We start from the raw sequence: 21,413 nt of genomic DNA, 5'->3' as shown, positions 1-21,413 counted from the left end.
ACACCTGAAACTAACACAACACTGTAAATCAACTACACACAAAAAAACTACATTATGGCCAATTTGGGAGGCAATGAGAAGAAGCCCTCGCTGGGGCCAGGGCACCTGCTGGGGTGTGATGAGGAGGGGACACAGGCTGGATTAGACAACAGTGAGGGCCTCACAAAGCTGCACTGGTGCAGGAGGCAACAGGCAGACCCAAAGATCTCTAAGTGGTGACGCACTGAAAGTGGTGGATAATCTAGCCCCGCAGGAAGAGCACCTACATCTCTAAACATGCCTAGAAAACTGCCATGCCTTGGTCTAAAGAGTACCTTAACTCCTTCCAGCTCCATCCAGAACTGGGGGAGAAAAAGAGATGGAGATGCCTGCAATCCTTCTCGGACATGATTCTCCTCACAGTGGCTGTTTTACAGTGGGCTCAACATGACGACTAAAAATAGCATAATCTGTCCTCAGGCCATTCCTCAAATCCTGGACTTCAGAGGACCCACACCCTTTCGTGGGTAACGCTTCATGACGTCACCACTGCCAGCACTCACTGGGCTGGCACCCCACCACACCGAGCCACAGACCAGGCCTTGACTGGATGACTAGGAAAACAGAATCACAGAAAATCTTTGCATTCCCCTCTGAGGAGCTGGATGGACCTCCTACATTACTGCCAACCCAAGACAAAGTTCAACTCCTTGCAAACGGGGCCCACATTATTTCGACCTGGGTATTTAATACAAGAACTCCCTGGTGGGCGAGCCCCTTCCTTGGTGGCATCTCAGAGCTGTGCTCCGTGCTGGATAAGTGGGTGCTGCCAGGAACCTTTTAGGAAGCTGCCTGTGCACCTAATGAACTCATTAGAAGGGTTTGCTCCTTCCTCTGTACTTAAGTCAACAATTACTGTTGTTTTGCCACCTTCAAAAAAAAGATTTGTTTCTTCTGGTCCATTTCTCCATCTGTCTGGAAGGACGTCATCGTTGAGCTGTCAAGGAGAAAAACTACCATGGCTTCCAGTTCTTTGATGAAACCTCAGATGCGTGGCCTTCTGGCCAAGCGTCTGCGATTTCATATGGTTGGAGCATTCATTGTCTCCCTGGGAGTTGCAACTTTGTGTAAGTTTGCTGTGGCTGAACCAAGAAAGAAGGCATATGCAGATTTCTACAGAAATTATGATTCCATGAAAGATTTTGAGGAGATGAGGAAGGCTGGTATCTTTCAGAGTGCAAAGTGATTTTGGAATATAAAGGCAGACTGTTTCTGAAGGAGCATTCTAAGTGCCATATAATTTCTTTGGGTTGAGTTTCATGGAAGTTTGGCACTTACCTGTGTTCCTGAACTGTGAAACTGTGAACTATGAATATCTGGGCTAAGGAATAGTCTCTCTTGATAAATAAATGATTTTAAAAAACTTTTGTTTTCTGCATTTTCTAATTGCTCGCTGTTAATCCCTTGCAGTATGTTGTAGTTTTCATCCCTCTTATTATTTTTTTAATCTCTTGAAGGTCATTTGGGTCTTTTTTATGTTTCCCATGTGTCTACTGAACTGTTTGAAGTTACGGAATACAGTTGGAATAAATGTTTTAATGTCCTTCTCTGGTGTCAGCTCTGGGTCGTTTGCACATGATCGATGTGTCTCTGCATTATGGGTCATTTGCCCTGCCTGTTTGGATACCTCCGAATCTCTGATGGAATGCCAGATAGTGTGAATGTTGCCTTGTTGGATGATGGAGAGTTGTGTGTTCCTGTAAACGTTGGGCTTTCTTCAGGGATGCATTCAAGTTACTTGCAAACAGTTTGATCCTTTCAGGTCATGCTTTGATGATTCACTAAGTGGTTCTGAGCAGCACTCAGTTTATGGCTAACTAGTTGCCCTCCTGAGGCAAGACATTCCTGAGTACTCCACCCCATGCCCTCATGAATTGAGAGGTTTTGTCTGTCTGTTTTGTTTTGTTTTCTTCCTTGCAGTCTATCTGTTGGGGACAAGCACTATCTGTGTGAGTGCCAGGCACTGTTCTCTGATCCTGTCAAAGCTCTCCCCCTGACCTTGGGGAGTTTCCTGCCAGGGCTGCACTGATCAGTACTGTGCTGCACGCAGGAGGGATCTCCTCTGTAGTTCTCTCTGAGTTACTTTCAGCATCTCTCTCCCCTCTGGGAGTCTGTTCTGTGGACCCTAGCTCCTTTGGCCTCCCTGGACTTCAGGTTCAGTGTCCTCAACTCAGCAAGGTCCACCGGGCTCCTTTTCAGTTTGCCCTGGAGTGCCTTGCTTGGAAACTCTCTGCAGACAGTAAATTGGAGCCATTGTTTCCCACCTCTCCGGAACCACGCACTGTCCTTTTTCACCTGATGCCCCAGTCTCTTCAAAGTCTTTGTTTCACATTTTCTGTTGTTATTGGCAGGAGGATAAACCCAGGTCGTTATGAGTGTGTATGGTGGGCCACCCCTACTTTGAAGTCCAAGTTGGAAACACTGGTGAAGATTGTGCAAGATTTTTGCAGGGTATAGAACAGAGCTCCACAGTCAGAATGAAATCCTGAAGTAGGAAAACCCCTTGAAGCTTAAATCTGCAGAGAAACTTATATCTGCAGTGGTAGCAAAAGCCTGTGTTTGGTTTGTGCAGGGAAAGAAAGAACCTGGCTAGGCATTGGCCGTGATGCAGACCTCCCAGTTTTCATTGAAGCATTACTGGCTTATCTACCACCTTTACCCAATGCGCTAGAGAAAAAGATTAAAAAAAAAATGCAAAACTCTGGGATAAGCGAGAAGGTCACAGTCCTTGCTCAATCCTTTTTACACCCACTATCCCAGATGCTTGGATTTAACTGTCATTTTGTACCCATTGCCAGGGGAGAGCGCGAACGCAGTCCCCCACTACCACAAATTTCGCAGTGGAGTTTCCCGCATTTGGGGAAATCGCAGAGGTCAGCACACCCCCAGTGCAATGGGTGAGCCTCGCCCTGGGGAAACCACCTTCATGATCATGGTATCTCCCCTGCCAGGTAAGTATGAACGTTTCCCTCCCCGTCCCCGCACAGCCTTAGGCTCTTCCACTGTACACACACGCTCACTTTGCCACAACCCCCACCCCAGCCCCTCCACCACCCCCCGCACCCCCTCCTCTTCCACGCCCCTCCAAACAACTCTCCTAAGAAAATCCGAGCTACATCTCCGGAAAACTTCCACAGCCTGGGGAGTGGCTGGCCGGGAATGGCACCCCTGCGCTGCAAGATTTACATAAGCCAAGCCCCATCCCTGACCTCTAAGGCGGCTCCCCTCCTCCCACCCACGCCGGGTCCCTGGGCCGTCATCTCCCCTCCCACCCCTGCCCAGACGACCAATGGGCGCATCGGCTGCCGAAAGGGGACGTGACGTCGTGATTTCCGCCCACGTAGGTAACGGACCTCTAAGCTTTCATCTGAAATACTGGCGGGTTCTGCCAGCCTCCTGGCATTCTTCCCTTCTGTCTTGCGTTACACACCAAGGAAATGAATTCTGGCATCGTGTGTTACTGACCCAAAATGTTTGTTAGTAATAAAGAAGTCGTAAAGCAAAGGGTACAGGTATGTATTTATAGGAACACAATGAAAGCACATGTCTGTGTCCTGTGCATAGACACACAGATTCAGGGTTGCCTCTCACAGTGCTGCTCGGTGTATTGTCTGTGCACGTCCTTCCTGCTTGGTTCTCATGGTGCCCCAGGGACCGTGCTTTTGCTTTCCTCACCGAACAGAATATGAGAAATGAAGATTCTGAAAAAGAAGCGGATGACCAAAAGAAGGGATAGAAAGATGACGTGTTTGCTCGGAGAGTGCGGTTGGTTGGTTTGTTGATTTGTTTTCTCTTTCTGGGTAAGACTGGTTCGCCCTGCGGGTGGGGGTGGGGGCCGGGGCCGCGGAGGCTGGAGAAGGAAGCCAGCTTGTGTTTTCAGACCAGAGAGCAAGGAGTGGAGTGACTGGATCCTTGAGGGTGCCTCTGGCTTAAGGGGGAAAGTGACTCTTGCGGAGAATCCTAGACGCAGAGGAACTCAGCACCCAGCCAACTTCCAGGAAGAAGCTTCCTTTCCTCCTCCCTGCTTTCTCCCTTTCCCCTCCTTTCTCTCTCTGCAGCCATCAGAAATAGACTCTGGCTCCTTTCCTCTGAAATATACTTTCTTCAAGGGATAGTGCTAGCTCAGAGACTCTCCAGCCAACTGGAGAACCAGGCTCTACAAACAGGGAGGAATAAGCAAGGCCAATGGAAGGGAGCACACAGACCAAATGGGAAGGGCACAGGTGCCCCCTGCTGAGTGACAACCCCTGTGGCTCTGCACAGGTGACACTACTGGCCCTGGACACTAGACACCGCCAATGGCTCTGCGACTTCTGCTGCACCTGGTCGGTGTTAAACTAAGGATCTGGAGGTGGGGAGAGTCTTCTGTTGCACGGGACAGGAAGAATTTCCCCAGGGCCTACTCCTTGTGCCTCTCAACTCCTGTCAAATGCTGGGGTCATTGTTACTCATGGGGATTGGCCAGCTCTTGGTAATAGACCCACATCTTAGCCCCTAGGAAAACTGTGAAAGCCAGTATGTGATCCTTAAAAGTTGCAGAATGTGGGAAGGTCCTCATACACAGGCAGGGGGTTCAGATAAAACCCCCTGCAGCTAGCCCCGTGGAGAACATTGTAAATCCAGTGCCCAAGGCCATGCAACCCTGTCTCAAATATACACGCGTGTACCACCCAGCCTCGGAGCATACTAGATGTTTATCCCTGAGCCCAGGGTGAGGGTTTCAGCCTCTTATAAGGGGATGGTTTGGTACACCATCCAGTATTATTTACATTATCTCCACTGAGAATTGACAAGCTTGAAAGTTCACGTTTCTGGGGCTAGAGTAATTGGTCTACAGCCATGGTAACAAATGGCCACCGATGTCCACTGTAGGAGTTTCCTGTTGCTACTGTAACACATTACCACACACTTAGTGAATTAAAACCACGCACATTTATTATCTTATGCTCCTGGAGATCAGAATTCCAAGATGCATCTCACTGGGCTAAAATCAATGTGACAGTGGGGTTGAGGTCCTTTCTGGAGGCTCTAGGGGAGGATCTCTTTCTTTGCCTTTTCCAGCCTCTGGAAGGTGCCCACATTCTACTCTCATAGCCCCCTTCCATCTTCAGAGCCAGTCACGGCTGATCCAGTCATTCTCAGAACGCATTATTCTGACCCCAACTCTTCTTCCTCCCTTTCACTTACGTGGACCCTTGGGATTCCATGGGGCCCTCCAGGACAACCTCCCCATCTCAAGGGCCTGAATGTAATCACACCTGCAAAGTCTCTTTCGCCATGTCAGGTAACATGTTCACACACTCTAGGGACCAGGATGTGGACCTCTTTGGGGAAGCATTATTCTGCCACCACAGCCCGTCTCCTCGGTGAACACATTTCTGCAAGCGTATCAGTCAGTGGTGGCCCCTGTCTTCTGAAAGTCATCCAGGTGAATGCAAGTCAGTCCACTGCCTTTGAGTGTCAGCCAGGCAACAGCTGTGCCTCATGTGGAGGCATCTGAGTCAGAGAGAGAGAAGGAGGATGTCTGTGAGGAGAGGAATAGGAGGACCCAGTGCTTGGGAAGTTCCCAGTGAGCAGAGCTAAGAGACCAGAGCCTTCATGGGAGGAGGGGCTGTGGAGGGTGTTATGATCTGATTGTATGTATCTCCCCCCAAAAATTCGTATCTTGTATCCTAATCCCCAGTGGAGCTGTATTTGGAGAAGGGGCCTTTAAGGATAATTAAAATTAAATGAGGTCATAAGCTTGGGGCCCTGATCTGATAGAATTAGTGTGCTTAAGTGAAGAGATACCAGAGAGCTTGGGCTCCTGCCGTACCCCAGCTCAAGCAAGGAGAAACGGCCTTGTGAGGACCCAGGGAGGCATCTGCTTTCTGCAAGCCAGGTAGAGAGCTCACACCAGAAACTGAATTGGCAGGAACTTCTGATCGTGATATTGGGCTTCCAGAATGTGTGAAAAGAGATTTCTGGTTAAGCCACCCAGTCTGTAGTATTTTTCTCTGGAAGCCTGAGCTGACTAATACAGATGATTACTTAGCCATTGGCCTAAGCTGCTTCTCCTACCTGGGCCTTTGTGGGTTCTGCCCCAGTTTTGTTCATTTCCTTTAGTTAATACCCACAACCTGCTTGCCCTTCTTAAGGCTGATCCATGACTTTGGAATGAGGATTGATCACCTGGTTTAGGATTTCATCGCATAATTTGCTACAATGACGTGCACCAAGGATCTTCTTAGAGTTTCTTTCCAAGAAGTTTGACATCTTCAAAAATGTCAACCTAGAATGACCTGGGATAGCTGGATTCACATTCTTCAGGGTGACCCCATGACCCCATGTGGCCTGCGTTTCCTCTTCTCCTGGATGACTTCTCTCCCTTGGACTCTCCAGATCCACAGACGAGCACTTGGCTGCTGGTGAGGAATCTGTGCCTAAATCTGGGGAAACCCAGAGAAAAAGGAAATAATTCCCAGAATCAGAGCATGGGAGGGGGCAGGGGCTAAGAGGCTGTTCTGTGAAAATACGAGGTTGGAGGATGAGAGAGGAGGCTGGTGTGTGTGTGTGTGTGTGTGTGTGTGTGTGTGTGTGTGTCCAGCATGAGGTCAGGGGAAGTTCAAGAGAGAGCAGCTGCCATTCTGGGATCAGAGACTGGAACCTCCTTGGCATTCACACTCTTACTCTGCCTCCATTTTCCACTCCTCCTCCCCATCCTCTCCTAGCATCTCCCCAGGCTTTTTTTATTCTCACTCCTCCCCCTGGTCCCTGCTCCTCTTGCTCTCATCCTCCCCACCCCTCCCCCACTCCCACAAAAAGCAGGCCAACATAGGAAAGGGCTGCCCCAGTCCGAGAGGAAGAGGAGGCGTGTTTTCCACCAGCCTAAGAAGCACGATTACATTTCTTTCTGGTCAGATCCTGGTTTGGAGGAGACAGAGCAAGATGGCTCCACCAGAGGAGCTCAGCCTCCACAGCCAGCCCAGGCAGCACGGGCCTTAGGCCAACCCGGGGATGTGTGAGCAAAAGTCAGGGAGCTCTCTACACAGAAGGCCAGCATCTGGTCCACAAAATCCCAGAGAAGTTAATATCTTGGTGCCTGCCTTCTTTACAAGGCAAGTTCCAAGGGAACGACCACGTCGCCTCTTCCTGGCAGCCTGGAGAAGGCACAGGAGGATCCCTTTGTTCAGGCAAGGGTAGGTGTGGGAGAACGCTTCCATCTATTCCACTGAGACCAGCTGAAAGTTTAGAGTTAGAAGTTAGTGGGGTCCCAGGTGCGCCACTCCACCACCACCTTCACTTCCTCCACCACAGGCTTTTATCTCGGATGAGATTTCTCCCATCAAAATCAGCCTTAGAGGGGGGAAAAAGCCACGTTTGGGGGAAAAAAACAACAAACAATATAAAGAGACTAGTACTTGTGCAATTTTATGGACATCAGTGAAGCACTTCTAGGGTTCTAAGTTGACTTTGTCTTGATTTGCTTTAGGTAATGTCTTTGCTTGACTGTGCCTTCAGGTAATGTCGTATTTTTACTAAACTTTGTTGAACTTAGAGAAGTTCTTCTTTTCTTAGTTCCAATATTAGTTGGCATCTCAGTTAATAGTGTTGTGACTAGCAGAATAATACTGTCTCCCCAGGATGTTCCTGTTGTAATTCCCCCAACCCGTGAATATACTACATCACATAGCAAAGGCGACTTTGCAGATGTGATTAGGATAAAGACCTTGAGATGAAGAAATTATCTTGGACTATTCAAATGGGCCCCATGAAATTATACAGGACCTTAGAATTGGGAGGCAGAAAAGAAGGTCAAACTGATGTGAAATTAGAAGGACTCAGCCTGCTGTTCTAGTTTTGAAGTTGTAGGAAGAGGGTCAAAGCCAAGGGATGTGGTGGCCTCTAAAAACTTTTTAGGAAGGCAAGGAAAGCGATTATCCTTTAAAACCTCCAGAAGGTAAGGCAATCCTGTTGACCCCTTGATTTGAGTCCAGTGAGATTTTTGTTGGACTCCTAACCTACAGAACAATAATATAATATAATATAATTAATATAATATATAATATAATATAATATAATATAATGTAATTAATATAAAGGTGTGTTCTTTTAAGACACTAAACTTATGGTCACTGGTTACAGCAGAAATAGAAAACTAATTCAATAAGTGCCTAGCATATTCACTTTAGAAGTAATAAAATCTGGCAGATATAATAAACCCTGCATAAATTCTGCAAGTTGTTTTTCTGTCTTAAGTTGACAGATCAAGAGATAGTTGTACATGTTTGAATCATTACATTAGGTACCTGCCATCTTTCTTCCTTTCCATTTTTTTCTTAAAGGGTTCTCACCCTATTTCCTGCCCAGAACCCAACATGGTTCTCATTTGAATTATGGCAAGTTGGAAGACATTGATGGTCATGCAGGTTGATTTTATTTTTAAGAATGAATTCTGCTTCTGACATATAGAGGAAAATAATATAATTTATGAAAAGTTAAATATTGGAGAATCTTCCATTCCAAAGATAAATTTTTTGCAACTTTTTTAATAGGGTAAAGAACTACTTTTCAAAGGGCGAAACACAAGAATGGCTGTTAGGAATTTTCCCCATAAGCAAGTTGTGACTGGATCCTGAACAGATCTGAGATTTATATGATTAAATTCTATTGCTTTCATAAATGTTATGTCTGTAAAATGAAGTTCTTATAAATAATATTTGAGTTCTCCATTGATTACTGATTATATCATCAATGTCTTCCAGCCCTGGAGGCACAGGGATGAAGGAAGAATTGCTGGGATACTTGAATAACTGCAGGGCAGGAGGTCCTCGATGTTTCCTACTTTATCTTTAAGTAATACTTCATAGTTTGACTGACTTTTCATCCATTCGGCTGATTCTGCCAGAGGCGCTCATGGAAAATACTTAAACAACCAAGTGTAAAAGCAGAAGTCAAAATCAATCCATCTACCATGGAAATGTCTACCTCAGGCCTGAGTCTGTTGATGGATATTTTTGCTATTGGTGGTGGTGGTGGTGATCATGGTTGAATTTTTTGTTTGTGTTGTTGTTTGTTGTAACTTATTACTGCCTCTAGGATATAATTGTGGAATGATAGCTTTCTTTTAGCTCTGGAATGCAAAAGAACATCACTAAGAACTTTTCCCAAAGGAAATCTTAAGATCATTATGTCAACATTTATGGTGGGACTTAAACACTTTTCAATTAAAACTAATTAATTAAAGGAAAAGAAATTTATAGTTTTGATTCAGTGTTATAGAACAATGTGTTTTAAACTGTGATCTGCAGCCCACCTGCATCAGAAACATCTGGTTGTGTTTTTGTAAAACATGCAGACTCTAGGGCCCCATATCAATGAAATTTCTTGGGATTGGAGCCCAGGAAGTAGCTTCTATAATCTGCAAAGCTGATTCTAAGGCACTCTAAATGTAAGAACTACCCTTTTATATTTTTAGACTGGAGATTTTTACAAAATGACAGGAGAATAAATCATTCTTTTAAACTCAGACTTTAAGCATTAGACAGTGAGGTGAGCTCTTAGTGACAGTTTGTCTTTCCTATTCTCACCCTCTCAGTGTAAGGACTAGTGCAGAAATGGGAAACAAAACAGGCTGTGGAAACTTTTTATTTCTTTATATACATTTTCCTTTAATAGCCACCAAAAAGACTTTCATTTCCTCTCACTGACCCTGTCCATCAGTTATGTTGGCCTTTAACATATCGCTATAGCAACATATATAAATATATGTTATACATTTTACACACATACACACATTCTAAGCATTGTGAAGACAGACTAGGCTTTTTAGCACAATGGGGGACCTCACATATGTCACTTAAAAATGATCACCGGTTTGCTTTACACAAGACTTCCAATGGGCTTGGTGTGGCCATTAGTCCCCAAGTTCCAGAGTGAAGTTAGGATGACAAAATGAGACAGCATATTTAGAGTGAGGTCAGTACACTCCTTAGAGATCAAAAAAGAATAGAAATAGGAGGTCTAGGCTAAGCATGAGATGGCATCGTGGAGTCACTGCTCTCACCATGCAGATTCAAAGAACTCAGGTGCTGCCGTGTAGACTGACACCCAGCCTGACTGCAACCCAGCTGCACTGACCCAGGTCAGGTCGTCGGGCCCCTGCCAACCCTGTCCTGCAGGGCACTGCTGCTCAGTCCTGTGCTTTTAGATCTGCCGTGGAGCTCCAGTGTCGGGACCACATGCTCCACTGCTGGGGAGCAGGGCCCATCTCCCCTGAGTTGATCCTCTGGGGGTAGGTGATGAGGGGTGAGAAATGTGCTGTTGCTGGTTCCCATGCCCCTGGGGCGCTCACAGGCAGTGTCACAAGGTCCTTACACACTGTGCCTGTTTTGCTTAGTGCTGGGCCCAGCGGTCCTTGGCTGGTTATTCCTCAACTGCAGGAAAGCCCCTCTGCCTTTCACCCTGCCCCAGCAGGCCACATCTGTGACTCCTTCCAGACCCTCCAGCAGGTGTGGAGGAGGGGGGCCCAGATCCTCCTCAGCAGACAGGGAGCTGTGAAGAAGGGGGGCAGGCCCCTCCTTCCTGCTGTTTGAAGGACCTCCGGTGGCTTCGCTTCTTGCCTGGCTCCTGGAAGGCAAGGGTCACAGGGCTGGAGTGCGTGGCAGAGCCCTTAGGGATTTCAGCTGGAGGCCAAAAGAACACAATCAAATTAAGAGTCCACTATCAGGCCCTGCTGGTGGCTGAGGCTGGAGCGAGCGCTGAGTGGTGACAGCAGCCAGGAGCACGGTGAGAGCCTGTCAAGAGGATGAGCTGAGGGGTGGGCTGAGGTCTGGAGGAGCAACTGGTGCCACCAGGTTAGAGGACAAGCTTCCCACCACCTCCTGTGGTCATGTCTCTGCTCAAAGCCACTGCACACCAGGTGGCTGGATCCCTCCACTCCCTCTTCAGGGGCCAATTCACTCTCCACTTCACTTTGGAGCAAAAGGATGGCCTTTGTGTTTTCCCAGGAAAAGAAATGTTTAGTATGAAACAGGCACATATAGACATCCTGTTGTAGGAAGGAGAGGACATTTTGCATGGAGGTCCCCCTGTTACTTTCACGTTCTGTTTACTTGATGAGGAGAGAGAGGGGCCAGGTCAGCAGGGACCTTGGAGATCATCCAAGTCTAGTGCCCCGTCTTAGGGTCAGTGGGCTCATAGAGACTGGGTCCAGCCAAAGCCACACAGCCAGTTAGTGACAAGCCTGGCGTTAGAACCCAGGCTTGGGGCCTTTCCGGGGACCTTGCGGAAGTAGAGGGGAGACTTCCAAACTGGTGAAGCCGGTGGGTATGAGAGGTTCTTGGGCTATCTTTGCTGGGGGACAGGAATAAAGCTTTACAGAGGCAACGTTGTATATGTATAAATACAGCCAATTCACTTTGTTGTGCAGCAGAAACTGGCACAACATTGTAAAGCAATTATAGTGCAATAAAGATGTGAAGAAAAAAAATAAAAAGGTTCAGGAAAGAAAGGAATCAGCAGAGGAAAACATAAGGAATTACAAAAAAAAATAAATAACTAAAGAAGAATCATGGCCCAACCCATTTTCACACTGCAGGCTCCACATTCTCTGCGGAACATTTAGGAACATTCTTGGAATGTGCTCAATAGCTTACGGTTTAAGGTAAAAGCTTTAGGTTCCGATTTTGTCTTTTTTCTTTTATTTAATTGAAGTATAGTTGATATACAATGCTATGTTAGTTTCTGGTGTACAGCAGAGTGATTCAGTGATATATATTCTTTTTCTTTTTTTTAAAAATTAATTAATTTATTATTTTATTGGCTGTGTTGGGTCTTTTTTGTTGTGCACGGGCTTTCTTCTTTAGTTGAGGTGAGTGGGGGCTACTCTTCGTAGCGGTGTGGGGGCTTCTCATTGCCGTGGCTTCTCTTGTTGCAGATCATGGGCTCTAGGCATGTGGGCTTCAGTCGTTGCAGCACATGGGCTCAATAGTTGTGGCTCATGGGCTCTAAAGCACAGGCTCAGTTGTTGTGGCACACAGGCTTAGTTGCTCCACGGCATGTGGGATCTTCCTGGAGCAGGGATCGAACCCGTGTCCCTTGCATTGACAGGCGGATTCTTAACTACTATGCCACATAGGAAGTCCCCCTCTTTATATATTTTTTTAAATTTCAGTATAGTTTTTTTTCTTCAATATTGTGTTTCAGGTATACAGTAAAATTATCCAGTTATACATATATACATTTTTCAGATTCTTTTCCATTATAGGCTATTACAAGGTATTGAATATAGCTTCCTGTGCTATACAGTAAATCCTTGTTATCTACTTTATATATAGTAGTGTGTATCTGTTAATCCCAAGATCCTAATTTATTCCTCCTCTCTTATTTCCCCTTTGGTAACCATAAGTTTGTTTCTTTGTGAGTCTATTTCTGTTTTGTGAATAATATTTTTTTAGATTCTACATATAAGTGATATTGTATAATTGTCTTTCTCTGACTTCACTCAGTATGATAATCTCTAGTTTCCTCTGTTGCTACAAATGGCAATATTTCATTCTTTTTCATGGCTAATATTCCATCGTGCATATATTATATATACCACATCATCTTTGTCCATTCGTCTGTTCATGAACACTTAGGTTGCTTCCATGTGCTGTCTATTGTAAATAGTGCTTCTATAAACATTGGGATGCAGGTATCTTTACAAAATAGGGTTTTCATCATTTCTGAACAAATACCCAGGAGTGGGATTGTTGGATCATATGGTAGCTGTATTTTTAGTTTTTTAAGGAAACTCCATATTGTTTTCCATAGTGGCTGTACCAATTTTCATTCCCACCAACAGTGTAGGAGTCCCTTTTCTTCATGCTCTCTCCAGCATTTAATATTTATAGACTTTTTGATGATGGCCATTCTGACCAATATGAGGTGAGACCTCATTATAGTTTTGATTTGCCTTTCTGTAACAATTAGCAATGTTGAGCATCCTTTCATGTGCCTGTTGGCCATCTTTAGATAAATGTCTATTTAGTTCTTCTGCCCATTTTTTGATTGGGTTGTTTTTTTTTTGAGTTATAGGAACTGTTTGTGTATTTTGGATATTAACACCTTGTGAGTCATGCCGTTTGCAAATATTTTCTCCCATTCTGTAGGTTATCTTTTCATTTTGTGTATGGTTTTCTTTGCTGTGCAAAAGCTTGTAAGTTTGATTAGGCCTCATTTGTTTATTTTTGCTTTTATTTCTTTTGCATTGGGAGACTGATCTAATAAAATATTGCTACAATTGATGTCTGAGAATGTTTTGCCTATGTTCTCTCCTAGCAGTTTTATGGTGTCATGTCTTAAATTTGGTCTTTAAACCATTTTGAGTTTATTTTTGTATGTGGTGTGAGGGAGTATTCTAATTTTATTTATTTACATGAGGTTGTCCAGCTTTCCCAATACCACTTGTTGAAGAGACTGTCTTTTCTCCATTGTATATTATAGCCTCCTTTGTCAAAGATTAATTGATCATAGGTGTGTGGGTTTATTTCTGGGCTCTCTATTATGTTCCATTGATCCATATATTTGTTTTTGTGCTAATACCATGCTGTTTAGATTACTGTAGCTTTGTAGTATTGTCTGAAGGCCAGGAGGGTTATGCCTCCAGATTTATTCTTTGTCCTCAGGATTGCTTTGGCAGTTGCGGGTGTTTTTTGGTTTCATATAAATTTTAGGATTATTTGTTCTAGTTCTACGAAAAGTAGGGATTGCATTAAATCTTGTAGATTACTTTGGGTAGTATGGTGATTTTAATGATATTAATCCTTCCAATCCAAGAACATGGAATATCTTTCCATTTCCTTGAATCATCTTCAGTTTCCTTTCTCACTGTTTTATAGTTCTCAGCATATAGGTCATTCATTGGTTAGTTTTCATTCTAGGTATTTTTTGACGTGATTTTAAATGGGATTGTGTTTTAACTTTCTCTATTTCTTTCAGTGTAAAGGAATGCAACAGATTTCTGTATATTAATCTTGTATCCTGATGCCTTGCTGAATTCACTTATTACTAATTGTTTTTGTGTAGAGTTTTTAGGGTTTTCTACATGGAGTATCATGTCATCTGAATATAAACACAATTTTACCTCTTCCCTTCCAATTTGGATACCTTTCATTTTTTTCTTGTCTGTTTGCTGTGGCTAGGACTTGCAACACTATGTTGAGCTGTAGTGAGAGTGGGCATCCTTGTCTTGTTCCAGAATTTAGCAGTAGGGCTTTCAGCTTTTCACCATTAAATATTATATTGGCTGTGGGTTTGTCATAAATGGCTTTTATTATGTTGAGATATGTTCCCTCTGTACCCACTTTGGTGAGTTTGTGTCATGAACGGATGCTGAATTTTGTCGAAATCTTTATCTGAATCTATTAAGATGACCATTTGGTTTTTGTCTTTTGTTGATGCAGTGTATCACATTGATTTGCATATGTTGAACTATGCTTGCGACCTTGGAATGAATCCAAATTGATTGTAGTGTTGATCCCTTTTATGTGTTGTTGGATTCAGTTTGCTAATATTTTGTTGAGGATTTTTGCATCTATATTTATCAAAGATATTGGCCTGTAATTTTCTTTTTCTTTTTCTTTTTTTTTTTTTTTTTTTTTGGTATTGTCTTTGTCTGGTTTTGGGGTCAGGGTGATAGTGGCTTCATAGAATGATTGTGAGAGTGTTCTCTCCTCTTCAGTCTTTTAAAAGAGTTTGAGAGGGATCAGTATAAGTTCTTTGTATGTTTGATAGAATTCCCCTGTGAAGCCATCTGGTCCTGGACTTTTGTTTGCAGAGAGTTTTTGTTTGTTTGTTTTAGTGTTTTATTACAGATTCTATTTCGCTTCTAGTAATTGGTCTGTTCAAATTGTCTGTTTCTTCTTGATGCAGTTTTGGCAGGCTGTATGTTTCTAGAAACTTGTCCATTTCTTCTAAGTTGTCCAATTTGTTGGCATAAAACTGTTCATAGTATTTTCTTATGATTTTTTTGTGTGTTTCTGGAGGATCATATATTTCTTCTTTCCTTAATTTTTTTTTGGGGAGTGGGGAGTGTCTTCTCTCTTTTCTTCTTGGTGAGCCTGGCTAGAGGTTTGTTGATTTTTGTTTATCCTTTCAAAAAATCAGCTCTTGGCTTTATTCTTTTCTATTTTTTATCTCTATTTCTTCTCTGATCTTTATTATTCACTTCCTTCTGATAATTTTGGGCTTTGTTTGTTCTCCTTTTCCTAATTCTTTTGGGTTGTACATTAAGTTGTTTATTCGAGATTTTCCTTGGTTTTTGAGGAAAGCCTGTATTGCTATGAACCTCCCTGATAGAACTGCTTTTGCTACATCCCATAGATTTCATATGGTTGTGTTTTCATTGTTGTCTGTATGAAAGTGTTTTCTTATTTCGTCTTTGATTTCATCATTGGCTCGTTGGTTTATATATATATATATATATATATATATATATATATATATATACACACTTATTTATTTATTTATTTGCTACGTTTGGTCTTTGTTGCTGCACAGGCTTTCTCTAGTTGCAATGAGCAGGGCAACTCTTTGTTGTGGTGCACAGGCTTCTCATTGTGGTGGCTTCTATTGTTGCAGAGCACGGGCTCTAGGCACACAGGCTTCAGTAGTTGTGGCACGTGGGATCGGTAGTTGTGGCTCACGGGCTTAGTTGCTCCATGGCATGTAGGATCTTCCCAGACCAGGGATTGAATCCTTGTTCCCCGCATTGGCAGGTGGATTCTTCACCACTACGCCACCAGGGAAGTCCCAAGCCCATTGGTTTTTGAGTAGCATGTTTTTTATTCTCCATATAATCTTTATTTCTTGTTTTTCTTTCTGTGGTTGATTTCTACTTTCATACCGTTTGATCAAAAGAGATGCTTGAAATAGTTTATCCTCTTAAATTTGTTACATTCAAATTTGAAAGAATGTATATTCTGTTTTTTATTTTTTTGAATGTAGGTATGAGTTAAGTCCACCTGGTCTATTGTGTCAATTAGGATCTCTATTGCCTTATTGATTTTCTGACTAGAGGATCTGTCCATTGATATCAGTGGGGTGTTAAAGTCTCCAACTATTATTGCATTCCTGTCACTTTCCCCTTTTATGTCTGTTAGTCTTTGTTTTACGTATTTACTGCCCCATGTTGGGTGCATATATGTTAACAAGTGTACAATCCTCTTCTGGTATTAATCTCTTTATCATTATATACTGTCCTTTTTCTTTCTTTATGATTTTGTTTTAAAGTCTATTTTATCTGAGTATTGCTACCCCCACTTTCTTTTTTTTAAATTGAAGTATAGTTGATTTATAGTGTTGTGTTAGTTTCAGATATACAGCAAAGTGATTCAGTTATACACACACACACACACACGTGTGTGTGTGTGTGTGTGTGTGTGTATAAAATTCCCTGTGCTATGCAGTAGGTCCTGGTTGGTTATTTTATATACAGTAGTGTGTATATGTTAATCCCAAACTCCTAATTTATTCTTCCTCCGCAAACCCCTTTGGTAACCATAAATTTGTTTTCTATGTCTTTTGGTCTGTTTTGTATATGAGTCCACTTGTGTATTTTTTTAGATGCCACACATAAGCGATATCATATGATATTATTTTTTTCTGTCTGGCTTACGAAACTTAGTATAATAATTTCTAGGTCCATCCATGTTGCTGCCAATGGCATTATTTAATTATTTTTTATGGCTAAGTATATATAGTCCATGGTATAAATATACCACATCTTCATTATCCATTTATCTGTCAGTGGACATGTAGGTTGCTTCCATGTCTTGTCTGTTGTAAATAGTACTGCAATGAACATTGGGGTGAATGTATCTTTTCTAATTATGGTTTTCTCTGGATATATGCCTGGGAGTGGGATTGCAGGATAATGGTAGCTCTATTTTTAGGTTTTTTAAAAAAATTTCATTGGAGTATAGTTAATATACAATGTTGTGTTAGTGTCAAGTGTATAGCAAAGTCAATCAGTTGTACATATATCCACTCATTTTTAGGTCCTTTTTCCATGTAACTTTTACAGAGTATCAAGTGGAGTTCCCTGTGCTATACAATAGGTCCTTATTAGTTATCTGTTTTATATACAGCAGTGTGTATAAGTCAATCCCAATCTCCCAATTTATCCCTCCCCACATTTTCCCCCTGGTAACCATAAGTATTTTTTCTACATCTGTGACTTTTTTCTGTTTTGTAAATAAATTCATTTGTATCATTTTTTATAGATTCCACATATGAGTGATATCATATGATATTTGTCTTTCTGACTTCATTTAGTATGATAATCTCTAGGTCCATTCATGTTGCTGCAAATGGCATTATTTCATTCTTTTTATGGCTGAGTAATATTCCATAGTATGTATGTACCACATCATCTTTATCCACTCCTCTGTTGATGGACATTTAGGTTTCTTCCATGCCTTGGTTATTGTAAATAGTTCTTCATCGAACATTGGGGTGCATGTATCTTTTCAAATTATGGTTTTCTCTGGATATATGGCAAGGAGTGAGATTGAGGGATCATATGGTAATTCTATATTTAGTTTTTTAAGGAACTTCCGTACTGTTTTCCGTAACGGTTGTATCAGTTTACATTCCTACCAACAGCATAGAAAGGTTCCCATTTCTCCACACTCTCTCCAGCATTTATTGCTTGTAGACTTTTTGATGATGGCCACTCTGACTAGTGTAAGGTGATACCTCATTGTAGTTTTGATTTGCCTTTCTCTAACAATTAGTGATGTTGAGCATCTTTTCATGTGCTTTTTGGTCATCTGTATGCCTTCTTTGGAGAAATGTCTGTTTAGATCTTCAGCCCATTTTTTGATTGGGTCGTTTGTTTTTTTTGATATTGAGATGCATAAGCTGTTTGTGTTTTTTGGAGATTAATCCCTTACTGGTTACATTGATTGCAAATATTTTCTCCCATTCTGTGGGTTGTCTTTTCATTTTGTTTATGGTTTCCTTTGCTGTGCAAGAGTTTCATTAGGCCCCATTTGTTAATCTCTGTTTTTATTTTCATTACTCTAGAAGGTGGATCCAAAAAGATATTGCTGCAATTTATGTCAAAGAGTGTTCTGCCTATGTTTTCCTCTAAGAGTTTTATAGTATCTGGTTTTACATTTAGAGCTTTAATCCTTTTAGAGTTTATTTTTGTATATGATGTTAGAGTGTTCTAATTTTATTCTTTTACATGTCGCTGTCCAGTTTTCCCAGCACCACTTATTGAGGGGACTGTCTTTTCTCCAATGTATAGTCTTACCTCCTTTATTGTAGATTAATTGATCATGGGTGTGTGGGTTTATTTCTGGGCTTTCTGTCCTGTTTCATTCATCTATACTTCTGTTTTTGTGTGAGTACCATACCATTTGATTACTATAGCTTTGTAGTATAGTCTGAAGTCAGGAAGCCTGATTCCTCCATCTCCATTTTTCTTTCTCAAGATTGCTTTGGGTATTTAGGGTCTTTTGTGACTCCACACAAATTACAAAAATTTTTGTTCTAATTCTGTAAAAAATGCTATTGGTAATTTGATAGGGGTTGCATTGAATCTGTAGATTGCTTTTGATAGTATAGTCATTTTGACAATATTGATTCTTCCAGTTCAAGAACATGGTATATCTTTTGATCTGTTTGTGTTATCTTTGATTTCTTTCATCAGCATCTTGTAGATTTCAGAGTACAGGTCTTTTCCCTCCTTAGGTAAGTTTATTCCTAGGTATTTTATTCTTTTAGATGCAGTGGCAAATGGGATTGTTTCCTTAGTTTCTCTTTCTGTCTTTCATTGTTTGCATACAGAAATGCAAGAGATTTCTGTGTATTAATTTTTTATCCTGTAATTTTACCAAACTCATTGAGGAGCTCTAGTGCTTTTCTGGTAGCATGTTTAGGATTTTCTATGTAGAGTATCATGTCATCTGCAAACAGTGATAGTTTTACTTTTTTTTCCAATTTGGATTCCTTTTATTTCTTTTTCTCCTATGGTTGCCATGGCTAGGACTTCCAAAGCTATGTTGAATAAAAGGGGTGAGAGTGGACATCCTTGTCTCATTCCTAATCTAAGAGGAAATGCTTTGCTTCTCACCACTGAGAACCATGTTAGCTGTGGGTTTGTTGTATATGACCTTTGTTATGTTAAGGTAGGTTTCCTCTATGCTCACTATCTGGAGTGTTTTTAATCATAAACGGTGTCGAATTTTGTCAAAATCTTTTCCAGCATTTATAGAGATGATCATATGGTTTTTACTCTTCAGTTTGTTAGTATGGTGTGTCACATTAATTGATTTGCGTATATTGAAGAATCCTTTCATTCCTGGGATAAATCCCACTTGATCACAGTGTTTGATCCTTTAAATGTATTGTTGGATTCTATTTGCTAGTATTTTGTTGAGGATTTTTGCATCTATGTTCATCAGTGGTGTTGGCCTGTAATTTTCTTTTGTGGTATCTTTGTCTGGTTTTGGTATCAGGGGTGACCTCAGAGAATGATCATGGGTGTGTTTCTTCCTCTGAAATTTTTTGGAATAGTTTCAGAAGGATAGGTGTTAACTCTTCTCTAAATGTTTGATAGAATTCACCTGTGACACCATCTGGTCCTGGACTTTCATTTGTTGGAAGTTTTTTGATCAGTTTCAATTTCAGTGCTTGTGATTGGTCTGTCCATATCTTCTGTTTTTTTCCTGGTTCAGTCTTGGAAGAATGTACCTTTCTAAGAATTCGTTTATTTTTTCTAGGTGTCCATTTCTTTGGCATATAGTTGTTTGTAGTAATCTCTTGTGATCCTTTGTATTTCTGTGGTGTCAGTTGTAACTTCTTTTTCATTTCTAATTTTATTGAGCCCTCTCCTTTTTTTTCTTGATAAGTCTAGCTAAAGGTTTATCAACTTTATCTTTTCAAAGAACCAGATTTTAGTTTCATTGATCTTTTTTATTTTTATTTTTTGTCTCTATTTCATTTCTTTCTGCTCTTATCTTTGATTTCTTTCTTTCTACTAACTTTGGGTTTTGTTTGCTCTTTCTCTAGTTGATTTAGGTGTAAGGTTAGGTTGTTTGAGATTTTTCTTGTTTACTGAGGTAAGATTGTATTGCTGTAAACTTGCATCTTAGAACTGCTTTTGCTTCATCCCGTAAGTTTGGTATCATCTTGTTTTCATTGTCATTTTTCTCTAGGTATTTTTTTTATTTCCTCTTTGATTTCTTAACTGATCCTTTGGTTGTTTATTAACATATTGTTTAGCCTCCATGTATTTGTGTTTTTTACAGGTTTTTCTTCCCTGTAATTTACTTCTAATCTCATAGAGTTGTTGTCATAAAAGAAGCTTGGTATGAGTTCATTTTTCTTAAGTTTACCAAGGCTTGATTTATGGCCAAAGATGTAATCTATCTTGAAGAATGTTATGCGCACTTCAGAAGAAAGTGTATTCTGCTGCTTTTGGATGGAATGATCTAAAAATATCAATTAATTCCATTTGGCCTAATTTGTCATTAAAGTCTTGTGTTTCCTTATTGATTTTCTGTCTGGATGATCTGTCCATTGGTGTAAGTTGGGTGTTAAAGTCACCCACTATTATTGTGTTACTGTTGATTTCCCCTTTTATGGCTGTTAGCACTTGCCTCATATATTGAGATGCTCCTATATTGGGTGCATAGATATTAACAATTGTTATATCTTCTTCTTGAGCTGATCCCTTGGTCATTATGTAGTGTCCTTCCCTGTCTCTTATAACAGACTTTATTTTAAACTCTATTTTGTCTGGTGTGACTATTGGTACTTCAGTTTTCTATTGATTTCCATTTGCATGGAATATCTTTTTGCACCCACTCAGTTTCATTCTATATGTGTCCCTAGGTCTGAAGTGGATCTCTTGTAGACAGTGTATATAGGGGTCTTATTTTTGTATCCATTCAGCCAGTCTATGGCTTTTGCAGCATTAAATCCATTTATATTTAAGGTAATTATTGATATGTATGTTCCTATTCCCATTTTCTTAATTGTTTTGGATTTGTTTTTATCAGTCTTCTTTCTTCCCTTGTTTTGTTCTCTTCTCTTGTGGTTTGGGTCTGCAGTGTTGTGTTTGGGTTGCTTTATCTTTTTTGTGTGTATCTATTGTAGATTTTTGGTTTGTAGTTCTCATGAGGTTTTGATATAGCAGTCTATATATACACAAAGTTGTTTTGAGTTGCTTGTCTCTTAATTTCAAATGCAGTTCCCATTTCCTGCATTTGTAATCTCCTCTTCTCATGGTTGCTTGTTTTGTTATCCTATTTGCATCTGGATGATTTTTCTATTATTACTTTATATTTGCCTTTACTGGTGAGCTTTCCCATTTGTGATTTTCTTGTTTCTAGTTGTGC

At 41.3% G+C, this 21,413-nt stretch overlaps 1 protein-coding gene and 1 non-coding gene across 2 annotated transcripts; one reads left to right on the top strand and one right to left on the bottom strand.

The window, feature by feature from the left end:
• Positions 1–997: 997 nt before the first annotated feature.
• LOC130844811 (cytochrome c oxidase subunit 6C-like) lies at positions 998–1,238 on the top strand. Its single transcript, XM_057721029.1, has one exon. It carries the CDS (start codon positions 998–1,000, stop codon positions 1,223–1,225), a length of 228 nt encoding a protein of 75 aa, XP_057577012.1. The 3' UTR covers positions 1,226–1,238.
• Positions 1,239–2,834: 1,596 nt separating this feature from the next.
• On the bottom strand, positions 2,835–2,998 carry LOC130842879 (U1 spliceosomal RNA). Its single transcript, XR_009050624.1, has one exon. It is a non-coding gene; the product is annotated as a U1 spliceosomal RNA (small nuclear RNA).
• Between the last annotated feature and the right edge of the window lie 18,415 nt (positions 2,999–21,413).

This window comes from Hippopotamus amphibius, chromosome 1 (genome assembly GCF_030028045.1).
Source record: "Hippopotamus amphibius kiboko isolate mHipAmp2 chromosome 1, mHipAmp2.hap2, whole genome shotgun sequence".
NCBI lineage: Eukaryota > Metazoa > Chordata > Mammalia > Artiodactyla > Hippopotamidae > Hippopotamus > Hippopotamus amphibius.
The sequence above is the reverse complement of the archived record's forward strand: the minus strand, read 5'-3'. Positions and strand labels throughout refer to the sequence as shown.